Consider the following 12,054-nt stretch of genomic DNA (forward strand, 5'->3'; position numbering starts at 1 on the left):
AGTGGCATGTACCATCCGCTGGAGGCTGTACACTGATATCGATTCTCTGATTGCTTTGTGGGTTCTACGCTGGCGCGGCCTGCTGTCGCCTTTCCTCGTGTTTTACGCACCAGTACAGGCTGTGCCTAACCTACCTTGTGCCGCCCGCAATCTATGCCTCTTATCCATCGACATGCGGCACCAGGCTGTACTTTTGTTCTGCACTCGTCAAATCGTCTTCCACTCGGCAGTCTCTGGCTATGCTCGAGCCTGATGCGATCTTCATTTCTGCTGAGGCGTAAACGTGGAAGTCTGCTGGCCGTTATGTATTGCTTCTGCAGAATTGACAGCGATGGCTGTGAATGAGGCACCTTGTTACGCTGTCTCACCTCGAAGCGGGTCCGGGGCTATTCTCACATTTTCATCCCGTACCAGCTGTCTTTGCTCAGACGAACCCCCCGCTCATCGTTCGTCTGCAAGCCATGGTCTCTGCAGAAGAAGTCTACGCCAAACAACTCTTCAAACTTGGCAAGGGTTATCCGTTGTGGATACCTGAGCCTCGCAGGAGAGAAGACAACGTCGTCATCGGAGATGTAGGCTTCCTCAATAGAGGAGGCTTTTTCCGCATATTCAATGCCATGGAGGACCACGAATCCGCATCCGACGTGCACGGTCTTCCATCTGGGCACACAGTGTTCCGACCTTCTCTCCCTGCACAACGATTCAAGGATGCTGTATCACAAGGTACTCTTCACAGTGAGAGCATGCATATGCTACCAGCTCAACGCGCGCCCGACGAGTGAGTGGCATACTATGTCAGAGTGGATTAAGAACTTAATCCTACCTAGGCACGGTGCACAGCTTGGGTTCGAATGCGAATGCACAGACGACCGGGGCGCACTGCTCGTCGTCGGGTCACCAGTGGTCCGTGAAGAGCTTCATCGAAGCGTTTCGATGGGCCCCTACATGAAGAAGAACATGAACAGATGGGTTTCCTTCGCGCAGACCCAGCTGGACCTGGATATCACTGAGGATGAAATCGTGTGGGTTTGCGGGCACGTCAAGACTTCGCAGTGGGCGGTTGGTGCATATCTGCATCAGTCCAAGGGCGCGAAGATCTCGTTCTCCGGAGACCTAGGATTGCCAGCGAGTGCTTCCTTCAGTGTGCACACATCGGAGACAGCCCTCCCATCGTACGAACATCGCAGCGGGCCAAAGAAGCGTCGGACTTTGACGGAAGTCGGCAAAAGCCAGCAGACGTCCCACGGGCCGACACGTAACACAGATCGTGAAGGGTCAAGACGACACAGATGCAAAGCGCCTGATGACAAGCCTGATCAGTGTATATTCATTCATTTCATCAAGATGAAGAGGAGACGTTTCCGGGGACGCAAGATCGTGGCCATGGCTGAGCCGCGAGACCCATCTTTTCACAAAGATGACGACATGATGCAGATAGCGCCGGCGCAAGAGGTGAGTTCCTCGAACGGCAGCCTCGTTCACACTTGACGTGGATGGCTGACTTTGGTCACCGTCTCCCCGTAGAACTGGAATCCCGTGGACGACCTGCTGGATTATGTACTCGACGTGTGTAGCATCAGGCTCTCCAGTTTCTTCCGTCTCGCTGATATGCACGACACAGTACTCAGATGCTGATATCGCCATAGCTAGCGATATAGACCTCATCGAAATATGCAAGGTACGTTGATCTCAGATAAACCGCAATGCATGTATAGCTTATGCCTCACACAGGCACATAACAAAGACAATCGAGAATATCTTATACCGGAAGACGTATGCGCTTTTCTCGGGAGCGTGCGACCTTTCATCGAGGTTACGGAGGACAAAAGTACGTAACATTTGCCAAATTGCATCGCATTTTCACTGACACGTCTATCAGTCGGAAGAATCGTCCTTGATGAAAGCCATGTCACTGCGTCAGACACAGAGGACATCATCAATGGACGAGGCGTTCTTCGAGGACATTCCGATAGTATCGATACTATCATCGGCGAGCGATGCGTAGACAGTGCAGGCTCAGAGGGTCGCGATGCTTATGAAGAGCAGCTGATTGGCTGCAAGACACCAGTAGTAGGATTGCAAGGACAGGTATCAAGCATCAGCAAACCAGCCTCCATGCCCACAGCACCACATCATGCTCGTGAGAATGCCTACAGTAGGGAAGACTCTCCGAAGGCTCTCGCAAGCCCCGACGCTCTCTGTTCCCTTCGAGGAAACGTCACGGACATCCCGCACGCATCTCGTCCACCTCTTCCCTTGACCCGAATCGCCCATAACGTTGGACGGCGCATCGTTCCGGCTGCTCGTTCTCCACTGCTGACTCTGTGCGCTTTGTCTCGTTAATTGCACTTCGTGCTTCCTCCAAGAGATGAGTGCGAGAGCGGGGATGTGCAGCAAAGGACGCAGGGGTGAAGAGAGGGGAGGGGAACTCGGAATAGCATTTGAGAGCTGGGAGGAACACGCTGCATTCAGTTTGAGCTCCCGCATTATACCGCTCCATCCCATGTTTGCCGACTGACGTAAATTCATAAAGGTTCTCTATTGTATGGCATAGTGGCGCCTGTTGTCCTGCGACAGCTAAAGGAAAGTAGACTTCGATGGGAAGGATGATGAAGTCCGTAATCCAATCGATGGACTGGGTTCCGTGGTCTCGAAAGAGGTATGGGTATGAGACCAGGGCTCTGCGTTTTTTTCGGCTCAAAGCGTACCGCTGAATCGACACAAGACTTGACCGGCACAATTTGTTCTGGGCCGAACGGTGAAGTACAGCGAAGAGCAAGCATCGCGCTGAAATTGGCTATTGACACTGGCCTGTCATATGATAACTGTACAGCCCTTCAGTGTGCTTTCTGAGGTTGTGATCATCCTCCCGAAAGGGACATACTGAATAGCAAAGAAACGTTGTGCTATACTAAGCCTCTGAGGAGCAGATTCTGGAGCAGTGATCATCCGACTGCGAACCAATCAGTTACACCAGCGCATTCTTCAGACTGCCGTGCCAAGGACAAGGTGCGAAGATACTTATGCATTAGACTCAGAACTCTCAAACCATGTAATCGTGCCAGTCTGCCCTGTGCCTTCGGATACTATTGGTTCTCCATTGCCAACACAAGCAAGTATTTGCATGAGCGATGGGCATGGGCTGCATTTCTGAACCTCCGAGTTTTTCATTTGGTGTAGCTTCTGCCATGGGCAATCACATTATGATGTGATACGACTTAGCCTGAGGGATGATTCACAGATGCAACATACGGTAACACTAGGATCAACTGAAGACGAGAATATGGCAAACAAATAAACACAATAATCTGCAGTAAAGAGAGATTATCCAAAGCCGAATCGTGATTTCTCACATGCAAAGTCAACTGACAAAATCCACCAAGTCCGTTACACGCATGCGAAGTAAGCGCAAGCAGCGTACCATGACAAAGAACAAAAGCAGAACGGAAGCGTATTAGTGAACTCCATCCCAGCTGGACCGCTTCCGCTTGTTTTCGTTCCCCTTGCGGAGTAGTAGGTCCTGCGGCGACACCGAGCTCTGCCCGCGATGATGCATTGGCATCATGCGGCCCATCGCGGGTGGTGTGCTATTCGCGCTCTGCGACATCATCGGGATGTGCTGCGTTAATGAAGGCGGGAGGCCTAGCCGGGACGCCGTCGCAAACGTTTCTGCCAAGTCGAGTGCTTGTCCTTGCCTCGCAATATCCGCGCTGGTCCTCGAGAACGCCGTGCTTGGTCCGGCATCCATGGCATCGGTAGTAGACACGACGTTGTTCGTATAATAGTGCAGATCGAGGAAGGGCAGGTCATACATATCTCCTTGCTGCCGCCAGCTGTCCATCGAGAATGGTATTGTGTTCTGATACGTCTGCTCATGAGGCGCCGCAGGGTTGTTCGGCTGCAGCGGAAGAAGATCCATAAGCGACAACGAACGCGGCGACGTGTGCAAGGGCCTTGACTTCAGCAATTGTGTCTGTGCTGCTCGAGGCACAGCCGTGCGATGTTCTGAGGGAGGAACAGACACTGAGCGATTATGCGCCGCTGTCATATTGGACTGCTGCCTGAATGGTCGCAAAGCCGTCGTCTGCGGCGTCCCTGGTGGCGTGAGTTCGTGCGTGAGGCCGACAATATCGTCCAATGTCTGCTGAGGAAAGCTGAATGCACTTATGTCCGCAAGGCTCATCGCGCAGTCCTGGTCATCCTTTGGAACGGCAGTGTCCACTGTCTCCTCCATAGGATCATGGATATCCACCTGGTCGTTAAGAGTGATCGACGTCAACTCAATCTCATCAATGCCAGGCAACGCGGGAGTATGCAACTGCATAGGATGCAACCCGCCCACAGACGGCGACTGCAAGCCCGACAGCCCCAGCCCTGCACTGCCAAACCCGAAGCCGGGCCCGTAATCAAATGGTTGAGGCGGCTGGTGTGTACGCGCACCAAAGATGAGATCTCCAGCGTAGTCCGAATGATGTGTAAACCCGCGGAAGCTGCTGGGCGTGAACATGTCCGGATCTGAGAATGTCGAGTGCGTGTCGCCGATGCCGACCTCCGACGCGAAGTCGTGCGCGAGTGATGGTGGGAAGAGGTCATATCGGTCGAGCACGCCATGGTTGAGGTGCGCGAAAGAGAATGGCGAAGAAGGCGCGGGTGAGGCGCCGCCCGCAAAAGAGGAACTACAACTCGACGCGGCAGATGGATCAAGACGCGGGTTGGGCGATAGCCAGTCTTGTGGACCCCAAGCCGACTTCCCAATCATAGTCGGAAAGCCATCATTCCGTCGATGGAATGGGGAATGGCTCAAAAAGTAGTCTGAAGAAATGTGCGATGAGGTAGGTGATGCGGCATTTGTGGTAGATGACCAGGTGCCAGGATTGGGCGGCCTATCGAGGCTGGACGACCATGTCTGCGATTGTGACGAGTCCGTCAACTCTGAAAGTGACGAACTAGGAATCACGTCAGGGTTTGAGAGAAATTCTCCCAAAGGGTCCGCAGTCTGTATGTCCATCTCATTCGCAAACGGCTCGGGCGTGGATGCGGATGCGGACGCTGACGCGGCCGTCACTTCTGCTGGCGGACTGGTCTGCTTGAGAATAGTCCTTGACAGCTCCTCTTCGCCGTCTGAGCTGTCCTCATCCTCCGAACACGTCGCGCTCTCGGGCACGCTCTTTGTTCCGCCCCGAAACAGCCCTTGTGTAGTGTGTCTACGCGTCCTCCGCACAGGGCCTGTCGCGCCGCTGGATGCGATCTGATCATCGGTGGCAGCCCTCACAGGCTGCGGCACCTGCCCCTTCTTCTTTGCGGAGTTCCGCGGCTTGTAACCCGCAGCCTGATACAAGTCTGGAAATGCGTTCCGGAAACGATCACGCAGGTCGGTGGAGCGTCGATTCTGCTCTTGGAATATGGGATCCTTCACGATCGTCGCCCACACGGTGCCGTGTTTGTCGTATCCCGCCTTTAGTGCTCGGTCTTCCTCCTCCGTGAACGGCCGCCGCTTCTTACTGCGCGTCTTTTCAAATATGGAGGTCCCGTCGGGGAGGGCAGAACGGATCTTGGAGGAGAGGTGAGTCTTGGCATTGGGGTAATGCTGCTTGTATGCATCGGGGAAGTAGGTACGGAACCTGGGAGATATGTCAGCACGTTCAGCAGTCCGCCTCCGTACGAGGATTCAATTGGCCCTCAAAAAGAATGGCCATGTTCGAAACCCGCAACAGGCCTTTGACGCGTGTAAGGTACTGAACGCATTCGCAGAGCACTGCACGAATGACGGATGCGAAGCGGGGGCGACCGGATGATTTGGTCATGAATTCATACCTGTCCTTGAGGTCCACGGGTGACCGATTGTCAAACTTGAACTCTGGGTCGTTGAGTATAGACTTCCAATTCCCTACGCCCCACTAGAGCGAAAGAGTTATGCGACATGATATATGCCACTGGTTGGGACGCCACACTCACCTTGTTACATCCATTCACCAACATCTGCGTCTCCTCCATTGTCCACTTCTTTCTTGGCTTCTTCTCGGGAGCGGGCAGAGGAGGCTCTTCGTCTTGGAGGCGGTCATTGTTGTCATCGATCCTGCGCATCTTGCCCCTCTTCTCGGGTGCGAGACTCGAAGATTCGCTGCTGGAAGAGTGCACGCCGAGTCCCGTGTCATCGCGGAACTTCCACGCACTGAACAGCCGTGGAGAGTCAGGCAAAGCGAGGGAAACACGCCGCTGTTTCAGGGGCGTAGATGAAGCCGATGAACACTCGGTTGATGATGGAAAGGGAGCAATGAAAGAGAATGTCGAGGTCGAGGGCAGCTTGCTGCTGAGCTCTGAAGAATTCTTCATCATGGTGTTGTCAGAGGTGTCGTCTCGGTAGCTCGTCACCGCGTCGTCACCAGTCAAATGGGATCTGACGAAGAGGTGCGCAGAGCTCAGATATTAAATGTAGGAGGTCGTCGGAATCGCAAATTGCAGACACGTTGAAGGCTACGTCGCCGTCTATGAAGATCTGGATGAGCGTGATGATCAAGGAAAAAGGTAAGGAGCACGCGTTGCGAGTACGGACGAGCTGCAGGTAAGTCGCTCGCTTGATGGTAGATGTCTACTCGGATTACTATATTTGGTGGCTATGCATATTAACGACCACCTTCCCGGCGTTGTTTCACGAAATTTCACAGCAGCTTTTATAAGTCCACAGGACATTATATGCGACCGTAATGCACACCAGTACATGCCCAACTCAGCATAATGTACAGTGACCTCGTCCCAGTAGCGGTGTCTTATTATATTTCTCGTGGGATGTCCGCTCGGAAGCCCAAACTTGCTTGCGCATGTGGAACTATGGGATACTCTTTCTGGAATCTGAACCAGACAATCCACAGGCAACATAAAGGTACACAACTTTGGACGATCAACCATTCACAAGGACCTCGGGCGCAATCCGCTCCTCCACCGTGTGCAGCTTCTCACCCCAGACAGCGAGTCTCTGCGCGAGCTGCCCGATTTGCTCCCTCGACAGTACGCGTGGCTGTACCCACGTAATGTGCGCCTTCTGGTCTACTTGGTCTAGTGATCCTCGGATCAGCTTCAGACTGAAACGAATTGCGTGTTAGCAATGGCTAATAAGAGTCTGGCCAGTAAGCAAGCATGGCCCACCTCAGCGCTTTCATCACCAAGTGCTCGACTTCATGTAAGGGTAATCGTGTCTCCTCAGCAATGGTCTGGAACGACATCGTCCGATCGTTAGCACCCCGTTTGAACACCGACTCGATGAGCGCCATGAGGCAGATCTTCTGTCGGAGGAACGAGTAATTCTCGTGCAGGATTGGCTGTGCACGGCCGCTCAGTTACTCGCACGTTCATTTGTTCGGCAGAGTCGCGCACGCACCTCCTGCGGGAACAGTGGCGCGAGGCCTTCGAATTTGCCAATGTTTCCCTCGTTGAAGGTGAAGAGTAGCTTCTTCAACCAGTCGTGCGGCGTGTTGTCCAGAGCATCCAGGATGGGGTGCATTAGCTGCACGTACATATGAGTCATTCATGACTCATATCATATGTTAAAAGTGATCTGCGCGACGTACTAGTTCACCAAAGTTGTAAATTGTGTCACCCAGGAACGCAGAAACGGCCAAGTCGTGCGCGCGTACAAGTCGCTCTTCCGCATTGAGATCCTTCGCGGGGTCGATACATGCAAGGTATAGCAATGAGTTGCGGTAATATGGAGCATACTCGGCCTTCGCCTGAGGATCGGTGAGCATTGCAGAAGACATGACGATTACTCTCACCTTGTAGTAGTCAGCTGCCACTCCATAATATGCCGCGTTCACAATGCTTTCCACACTTGGGAGCTCATCCAAGATCTTCCACGCGCCATCGATATCTGTCTTAGTGCCCTCCAAATCACCATAGAGTAGCTTTGCGTGTGCTAAGGTTGCAAGCAGAAGCACATGCGCTTCTGGGGATTTCTTGGTATCCACACGAGTGAGCAAGTCAGTTAGAAAAGCGAGATGGGTTGCGGGGTCTTATGATATGAAATGCTCAGCAAGATCGATGCCGATATGGGTAGCGTACGTACTGTCGATCTCCTTGGACACTTTTACACCCATTTCCACGAGCCTAAGCTGGTTGAGCTTCGACTCGAAGTCTCGCACAAACTTATCAAACACATCCACTCGATACGGTCGCGATAGTGGGTGGTCGAGGAACTCGAATAGCTTATTTGTCAATTGGTGCCATAGTCTGCGGGGAACGCGTCAGCCTGGGCATGGTTTCTTGAGCGGGGACTACGCACTTACGGCTGTACAGCACTTGAAATGACTCGAAGAATGGGTGAAGTTCTGCTGGCGTCGCTGAGACCCCTTGAGAGAGGTACTCGTCGACGTCGAGTTTTGGCCTTGAACTGGTCGCCATTCCGAGATGTAAGATGTCGATCGACAGGGGGTCAATCTGTGGTTCTACACGTCAGTGACTATAAAATGTGCTGCATCGGTGGTGGCAGCGCTGAGAAGTGACCTACGGCAGGGATACGCGTCGAATTATACGACAGAGGCGAATATGATGTAGTGCATGCGGAATTGCCACCCTTGAGGACGCGTAGGCGTTATTTGGCACTGTTTGTCAAAAGCCTTGAAATATAACAAGTGCAAACAATCTCCTTGTGGCGCAGCAACTTCAAGCTTCGTCGATCAGCCATTTGACCGACTCAGCGAGATGCTGATTTATCGAAATGTTGACTTGTTTTAGGCATAAATGCTTTATTTTCGTTTCTAAAGGATGGAAGCTGAGATGCGCGAACATCAGTACAAATTCTCCAATCGGCCCTGACGCAACACGTTTCGTGTTGGTTATGATCTGGCTTCTATAGGTGAGCAACTCTGTAAGCCAATGAAGTGCTGGAACTAGAAGGGTGAACTCCCATACACGCCTTCGTGCCTACTTATGACTCCCTTTTTGTTCTATTCATCTCTCATGAAAGCGATGTCTGTTGGAGCACGCAATCCCGCTACGTCCGTCGGCCGCGCGCCAGCTACCTTATATGGTAACGCTACTCAACGCCCAGCGCGGTGTGACCGGTAGTCTTGGGCTCGGGTGTTTTCGGACACATTTACTCTCGGACTTAGTTACCCGTGTGTTTCCGTGGTTATATACTTGCGCACGTCGCCCGCTCCCCTCAGACATTGTCTCCCTGCTAGGAGTACCAACGCTGAGGTGAGCTCCATACTGTGCACTCATAGTTACCCTGTATTCACACTCTCTTTAGCTTATACGCGTCTCCGACGCACTTAGGTGAATACACAGACGTTGTCTCCCTGCTAGGAGTACCAACGCTGAGCTTATACGCGTCTCCGACGCACTTAGTACTCCGTAGGTTCTCATAATGTCAAGCCGGCAAGCATCAAGTTGCATCATGGAGGCTCGATAAAGCCCCAGTTCGATATTGAGGGTTTTTATCGCCGCACGAAGGGAGCGGATGTGTCGCGGATTCTCTATATGCAATATCAATCAAACCAAAGCGACTGTCCCGCGGATACAATTATATACTCATGTTTCCCGTGTTTCAAGTTATTTTTTGACGGAGGGCGCGTAATTCTTCACAGCCCTTTGAGGACTGCGTTAGCACCTATAACCTTCAGATGAGGCCAGTAATTTCGTCGCAATGTGGACAATCGTCACATGCGGGAAGACGCCAACATTATCCCATATCCTGCCAAACTTGTCCACAAGTTGGTCCGAGGAGACTTTGCAGAGAACGATATGAGTGAGTAGCATTACATTTTACAACACGTCCGCTGTTATAACAACAATCAGCCCGTAGTACGTCTAAACCGGCGAGAATTCTTTACAGGCTCCGTGATCACGCATGCGAGTAATTACATGCTGTTGTTGGTCAAATTTCCGTTCATCTGAACCCCCGAGCCATATCGAATGCATTCCATGCGTTGATGCTTTATCAATCCCAGTCATCAGTACTCTTCTCTAGCCGACCTCTGCGGCAATGCACTCATGTATGAAACCGATCATGAAAGATGTTAGAAATGCGCTCATGTTCTGCAACCCTAAGTTAAGCACTTCACCGTGTGATGACTACGAGCTGCTACTGCATAACTGGCATGGATAGCACAATGGTACGTGCAAGTGGCATGGGGCGACCAGAAAATGCACCGCGTGTACTTAAACTAACGATAGAAATGACCACGAAATCTTTAACCGACTGTCTCTCCAAACTTCATCTGATGAACTGAATCACCTAGGACCTCACGCAAATGCCACTTTGACTCCTTGCGCGGCAATTTGAGCGAAGTATACCGTGTCGTTAGCCAGAATGACCAGCTCTCCTTTGTCCGCAAAGATCATGTTAGCTGAGACGCTTCCCAGGAAGAACTTGCCGATGAGCGTGCCATCATGGTCCCAAATCTGGTATGTATTGAATCGTATAAAGTCGTTTGCAGTCGAACGGGATTGCTCACATGCACACCATCTCCGCATGCCGAATAGATGTTACCCTTAGAATCCACCTGAATGCCATCAGGCACACCAGCGTCGATGTAAGCAAAGACTCGACGGTTGAGGAAAACCTGAGAGTGCGGGTCGACGTCGAAAGCATAGCTGTTGAATCGGACTCAGTGAGCTTGAACGGGAATTTGGATGAAAGGCGTTTGAACAACTTACATAGTAGCAGGGTCTGTCTGGTTCCTGCCCAAGAACCCAGCGGCCGCAGCTGTGTCTCCGCTGTAATTTATTCGCTCAATCAGGCAAAGCCAAGATCATAAAACATGCCCGCGTACATGTATGCAATATTGCCGTCGGGCGAAAATGCAAGTCCATTTGGCCGCTTGAGACCATCGGCTACAACTCGGATGTGTCCAGTGTCCGGGTCAAATCGGTAGCCTTGATTCGGTAGTAGCGGAGCTGGCTTAAAACCCTTCAAAAATCCGTATCTGTTGTAACCAAGATCAAGAGTAAGCCCTTCAGTCTCGACTACGCAACGTACGTGACGTCCGTGAAGAATATCTTCCCGCTCTTCGGGTGTATCTTGCCATCGTTCAACGAGTTGAATTGCCTCCCGAAGTAGTTGTCTACGAGGATCGTGACATTGTGCGGCGGAGCTGGGTTGACAATCGCAAGTGAAGCGGGTTTAACGCCACTTCCGGAATTGAAGAAGAGAAGGGATGATCTATATGGTCCAGTGCTACCCCATGTCATCTGGATGGACTCCGGCAGTTGAAGCTTCCATTCGTGCAACTATGAGCACTTCTATAATCGACAACAGATACCACAGTCTTCACCTGTGTCACCGTGACATTGATCGGAGCTGCAAGAGTGTCAGACGCAGCGATCGCACTTCGAACGTCCTTCATGCTGATTTTAGATATCTTGTTGTTTGCGCTACAGTCGAACAGGCCAGAAGGCCCACTGCAATTACTCGAGAAGAACACTTCATCCGTTTCCGGTAGCCATACTGGAGCCTCATGCGCGAAGACAGAGCCTGGGATCGAAGCGATGACGCGCAAGGAGGGAGAAGGTCCTACGACGTCAAGGAAAGCTGGATGAAAGACTTGGAAGAACGGCGCTCTGTTGTTTGTCGGATTGAAATGCTCCTGAAACGCGTCTTGACGAAAAGTGGCTCCATCGCCCATCACATTGTACAGAAGCGGATTCGCCAGCTGGATCCTCTGTCAACGTGCCTCGTCGACACTAAAAGGATCAAGCATGCTCACAACACATTGTGGAGGTAGATCCAGAGTATTGAGAGGCCGCTGATACACACCAGATGACCACAGCGAGGTGAAAAGACGGGTAATAGAGGCAATTTCGGGCAGCCGGAAGCTCAACATCCCGTTGCACAACCTCTCAATGATCTGTTCTCAGCCGGAAGTTCAGGCACACGAACCGAAGATCGTTGAAAAATTAACTCACCAAGATGACCCTCTTGGGCTTGAGGACTCGACAGTGCTCCTTTCAAGGCGACCATCCCACTTATCGTTGATATACATCCATCATGGTATCAAGAAGCCAGGAAGTTTCACTGAAAGTTCAATTCTGAATACGCTTGTGCAGCTGACGCGACGC

General features: G+C 51.9%; 4 protein-coding genes across 4 annotated transcripts; 1 reads left to right on the forward strand and 3 right to left on the reverse strand.

The window, feature by feature from the left end:
- Positions 1 to 461: 461 nt before the first annotated feature.
- LAESUDRAFT_764782 (uncharacterized protein) lies at positions 462 to 2,343 on the forward strand (the record flags this gene model as incomplete). Its single annotated transcript, XM_040913506.1, has 6 exons — positions 462 to 778; positions 828 to 1,452; positions 1,525 to 1,566; positions 1,622 to 1,678; positions 1,732 to 1,828; positions 1,880 to 2,343. The coding sequence occupies 6 exons, from the start codon at positions 462 to 464 to the stop codon at positions 2,341 to 2,343; spliced, it is 1,602 nt and encodes a 533-aa protein (XP_040757982.1).
- An 801-nt stretch (positions 2,344 to 3,144) lies between these two features.
- LAESUDRAFT_732459 (uncharacterized protein) lies at positions 3,145 to 6,577 on the reverse strand. The gene is made up of 3 exons (XM_040910245.1): positions 5,956 to 6,577; positions 5,815 to 5,897; positions 3,145 to 5,621 (listed from the first exon to the last, which is right to left on the reverse strand). The coding sequence occupies exons 1-3, from the start codon at positions 6,334 to 6,336 to the stop codon at positions 3,455 to 3,457; spliced, it is 2,631 nt and encodes an 876-aa protein (XP_040757983.1). The 5' UTR covers positions 6,337 to 6,577; the 3' UTR covers positions 3,145 to 3,454.
- Positions 6,578 to 6,696: 119 nt separating this feature from the next.
- On the reverse strand, positions 6,697 to 8,538 carry LAESUDRAFT_709155 (uncharacterized protein). The gene is made up of 7 exons (XM_040906712.1): positions 8,501 to 8,538; positions 8,276 to 8,430; positions 8,060 to 8,223; positions 7,566 to 8,005; positions 7,376 to 7,501; positions 7,144 to 7,316; positions 6,697 to 7,079 (listed from the first exon to the last, which is right to left on the reverse strand). Exons 2-7 carry the CDS (start codon positions 8,392 to 8,394, stop codon positions 6,899 to 6,901), a joined length of 1,203 nt encoding a protein of 400 aa, XP_040757984.1. The 5' UTR covers positions 8,395 to 8,430; positions 8,501 to 8,538; the 3' UTR covers positions 6,697 to 6,898.
- A 1,462-nt stretch (positions 8,539 to 10,000) lies between these two features.
- LAESUDRAFT_688392 (D-lactonohydrolase-like protein) lies at positions 10,001 to 11,999 on the reverse strand. Its single transcript, XM_040905990.1, has 8 exons — positions 11,902 to 11,999; positions 11,703 to 11,843; positions 11,271 to 11,648; positions 10,976 to 11,211; positions 10,770 to 10,922; positions 10,654 to 10,713; positions 10,452 to 10,590; positions 10,001 to 10,398 (listed from the first exon to the last, which is right to left on the reverse strand). The coding sequence occupies exons 2-8, from the start codon at positions 11,817 to 11,819 to the stop codon at positions 10,240 to 10,242; spliced, it is 1,242 nt and encodes a 413-aa protein (XP_040757985.1). The 5' UTR covers positions 11,820 to 11,843; positions 11,902 to 11,999; the 3' UTR covers positions 10,001 to 10,239.
- Between the last annotated feature and the right edge of the window lie 55 nt (positions 12,000 to 12,054).

This window comes from Laetiporus sulphureus (assembly GCF_001632365.1).
Source record: "Laetiporus sulphureus 93-53 unplaced genomic scaffold LAESUscaffold_87, whole genome shotgun sequence".
Classification (NCBI taxonomy): Eukaryota; Fungi; Basidiomycota; class Agaricomycetes; order Polyporales; family Laetiporaceae; genus Laetiporus; species Laetiporus sulphureus.

What these genes read in the sequence shown, in the direction of transcription:
- LAESUDRAFT_732459 (XM_040910245.1), bottom strand. Translation starts at nt 6,336, where the DNA reads ATGATGAAGAATTCTTCAGAGCTCAGCAGCAAGCTGCCCTCGACCTCG. An exon ending in TGGTGAATGGATGTAACAAG is followed by an intron (nt 5,898 to 5,955) that starts GTGAGTGTGGCG and finishes CTTTCGCTCTAG; the next exon opens with TGGGGCGTAGGGAATTGGAA. An exon ending in CCCGTGGACCTCAAGGACAG is followed by an intron (nt 5,622 to 5,814) that starts GTATGAATTCAT and finishes CATATCTCCCAG; the next exon opens with GTTCCGTACCTACTTCCCCG.
- LAESUDRAFT_709155 (XM_040906712.1), bottom strand. Translation starts at nt 8,394, where the DNA reads ATGGCGACCAGTTCAAGGCCAAAACTCGACGTCGACGAGTACCTCTCT. An exon ending in AGTGTCCAAGGAGATCGACA is followed by an intron (nt 8,006 to 8,059) that starts GTACGTACGCTA and finishes TCATATCATAAG; the next exon opens with ACCCCGCAACCCATCTCGCT. An exon ending in TTGGTGATGAAAGCGCTGAG is followed by an intron (nt 7,080 to 7,143) that starts GTGGGCCATGCT and finishes AATTCGTTTCAG; the next exon opens with TCTGAAGCTGATCCGAGGAT.
- LAESUDRAFT_688392 (XM_040905990.1), bottom strand. Translation starts at nt 11,819, where the DNA reads ATGTTGAGCTTCCGGCTGCCCGAAATTGCCTCTATTACCCGTCTTTTC. An exon ending in ATCTACCTCCACAATGTGTT is followed by an intron (nt 11,649 to 11,702) that starts GTGAGCATGCTT and finishes CAGAGGATCCAG; the next exon opens with CTGGCGAATCCGCTTCTGTA. An exon ending in ATATTCTTCACGGACGTCAC is followed by an intron (nt 10,923 to 10,975) that starts GTACGTTGCGTA and finishes TGGTTACAACAG; the next exon opens with ATACGGATTTTTGAAGGGTT.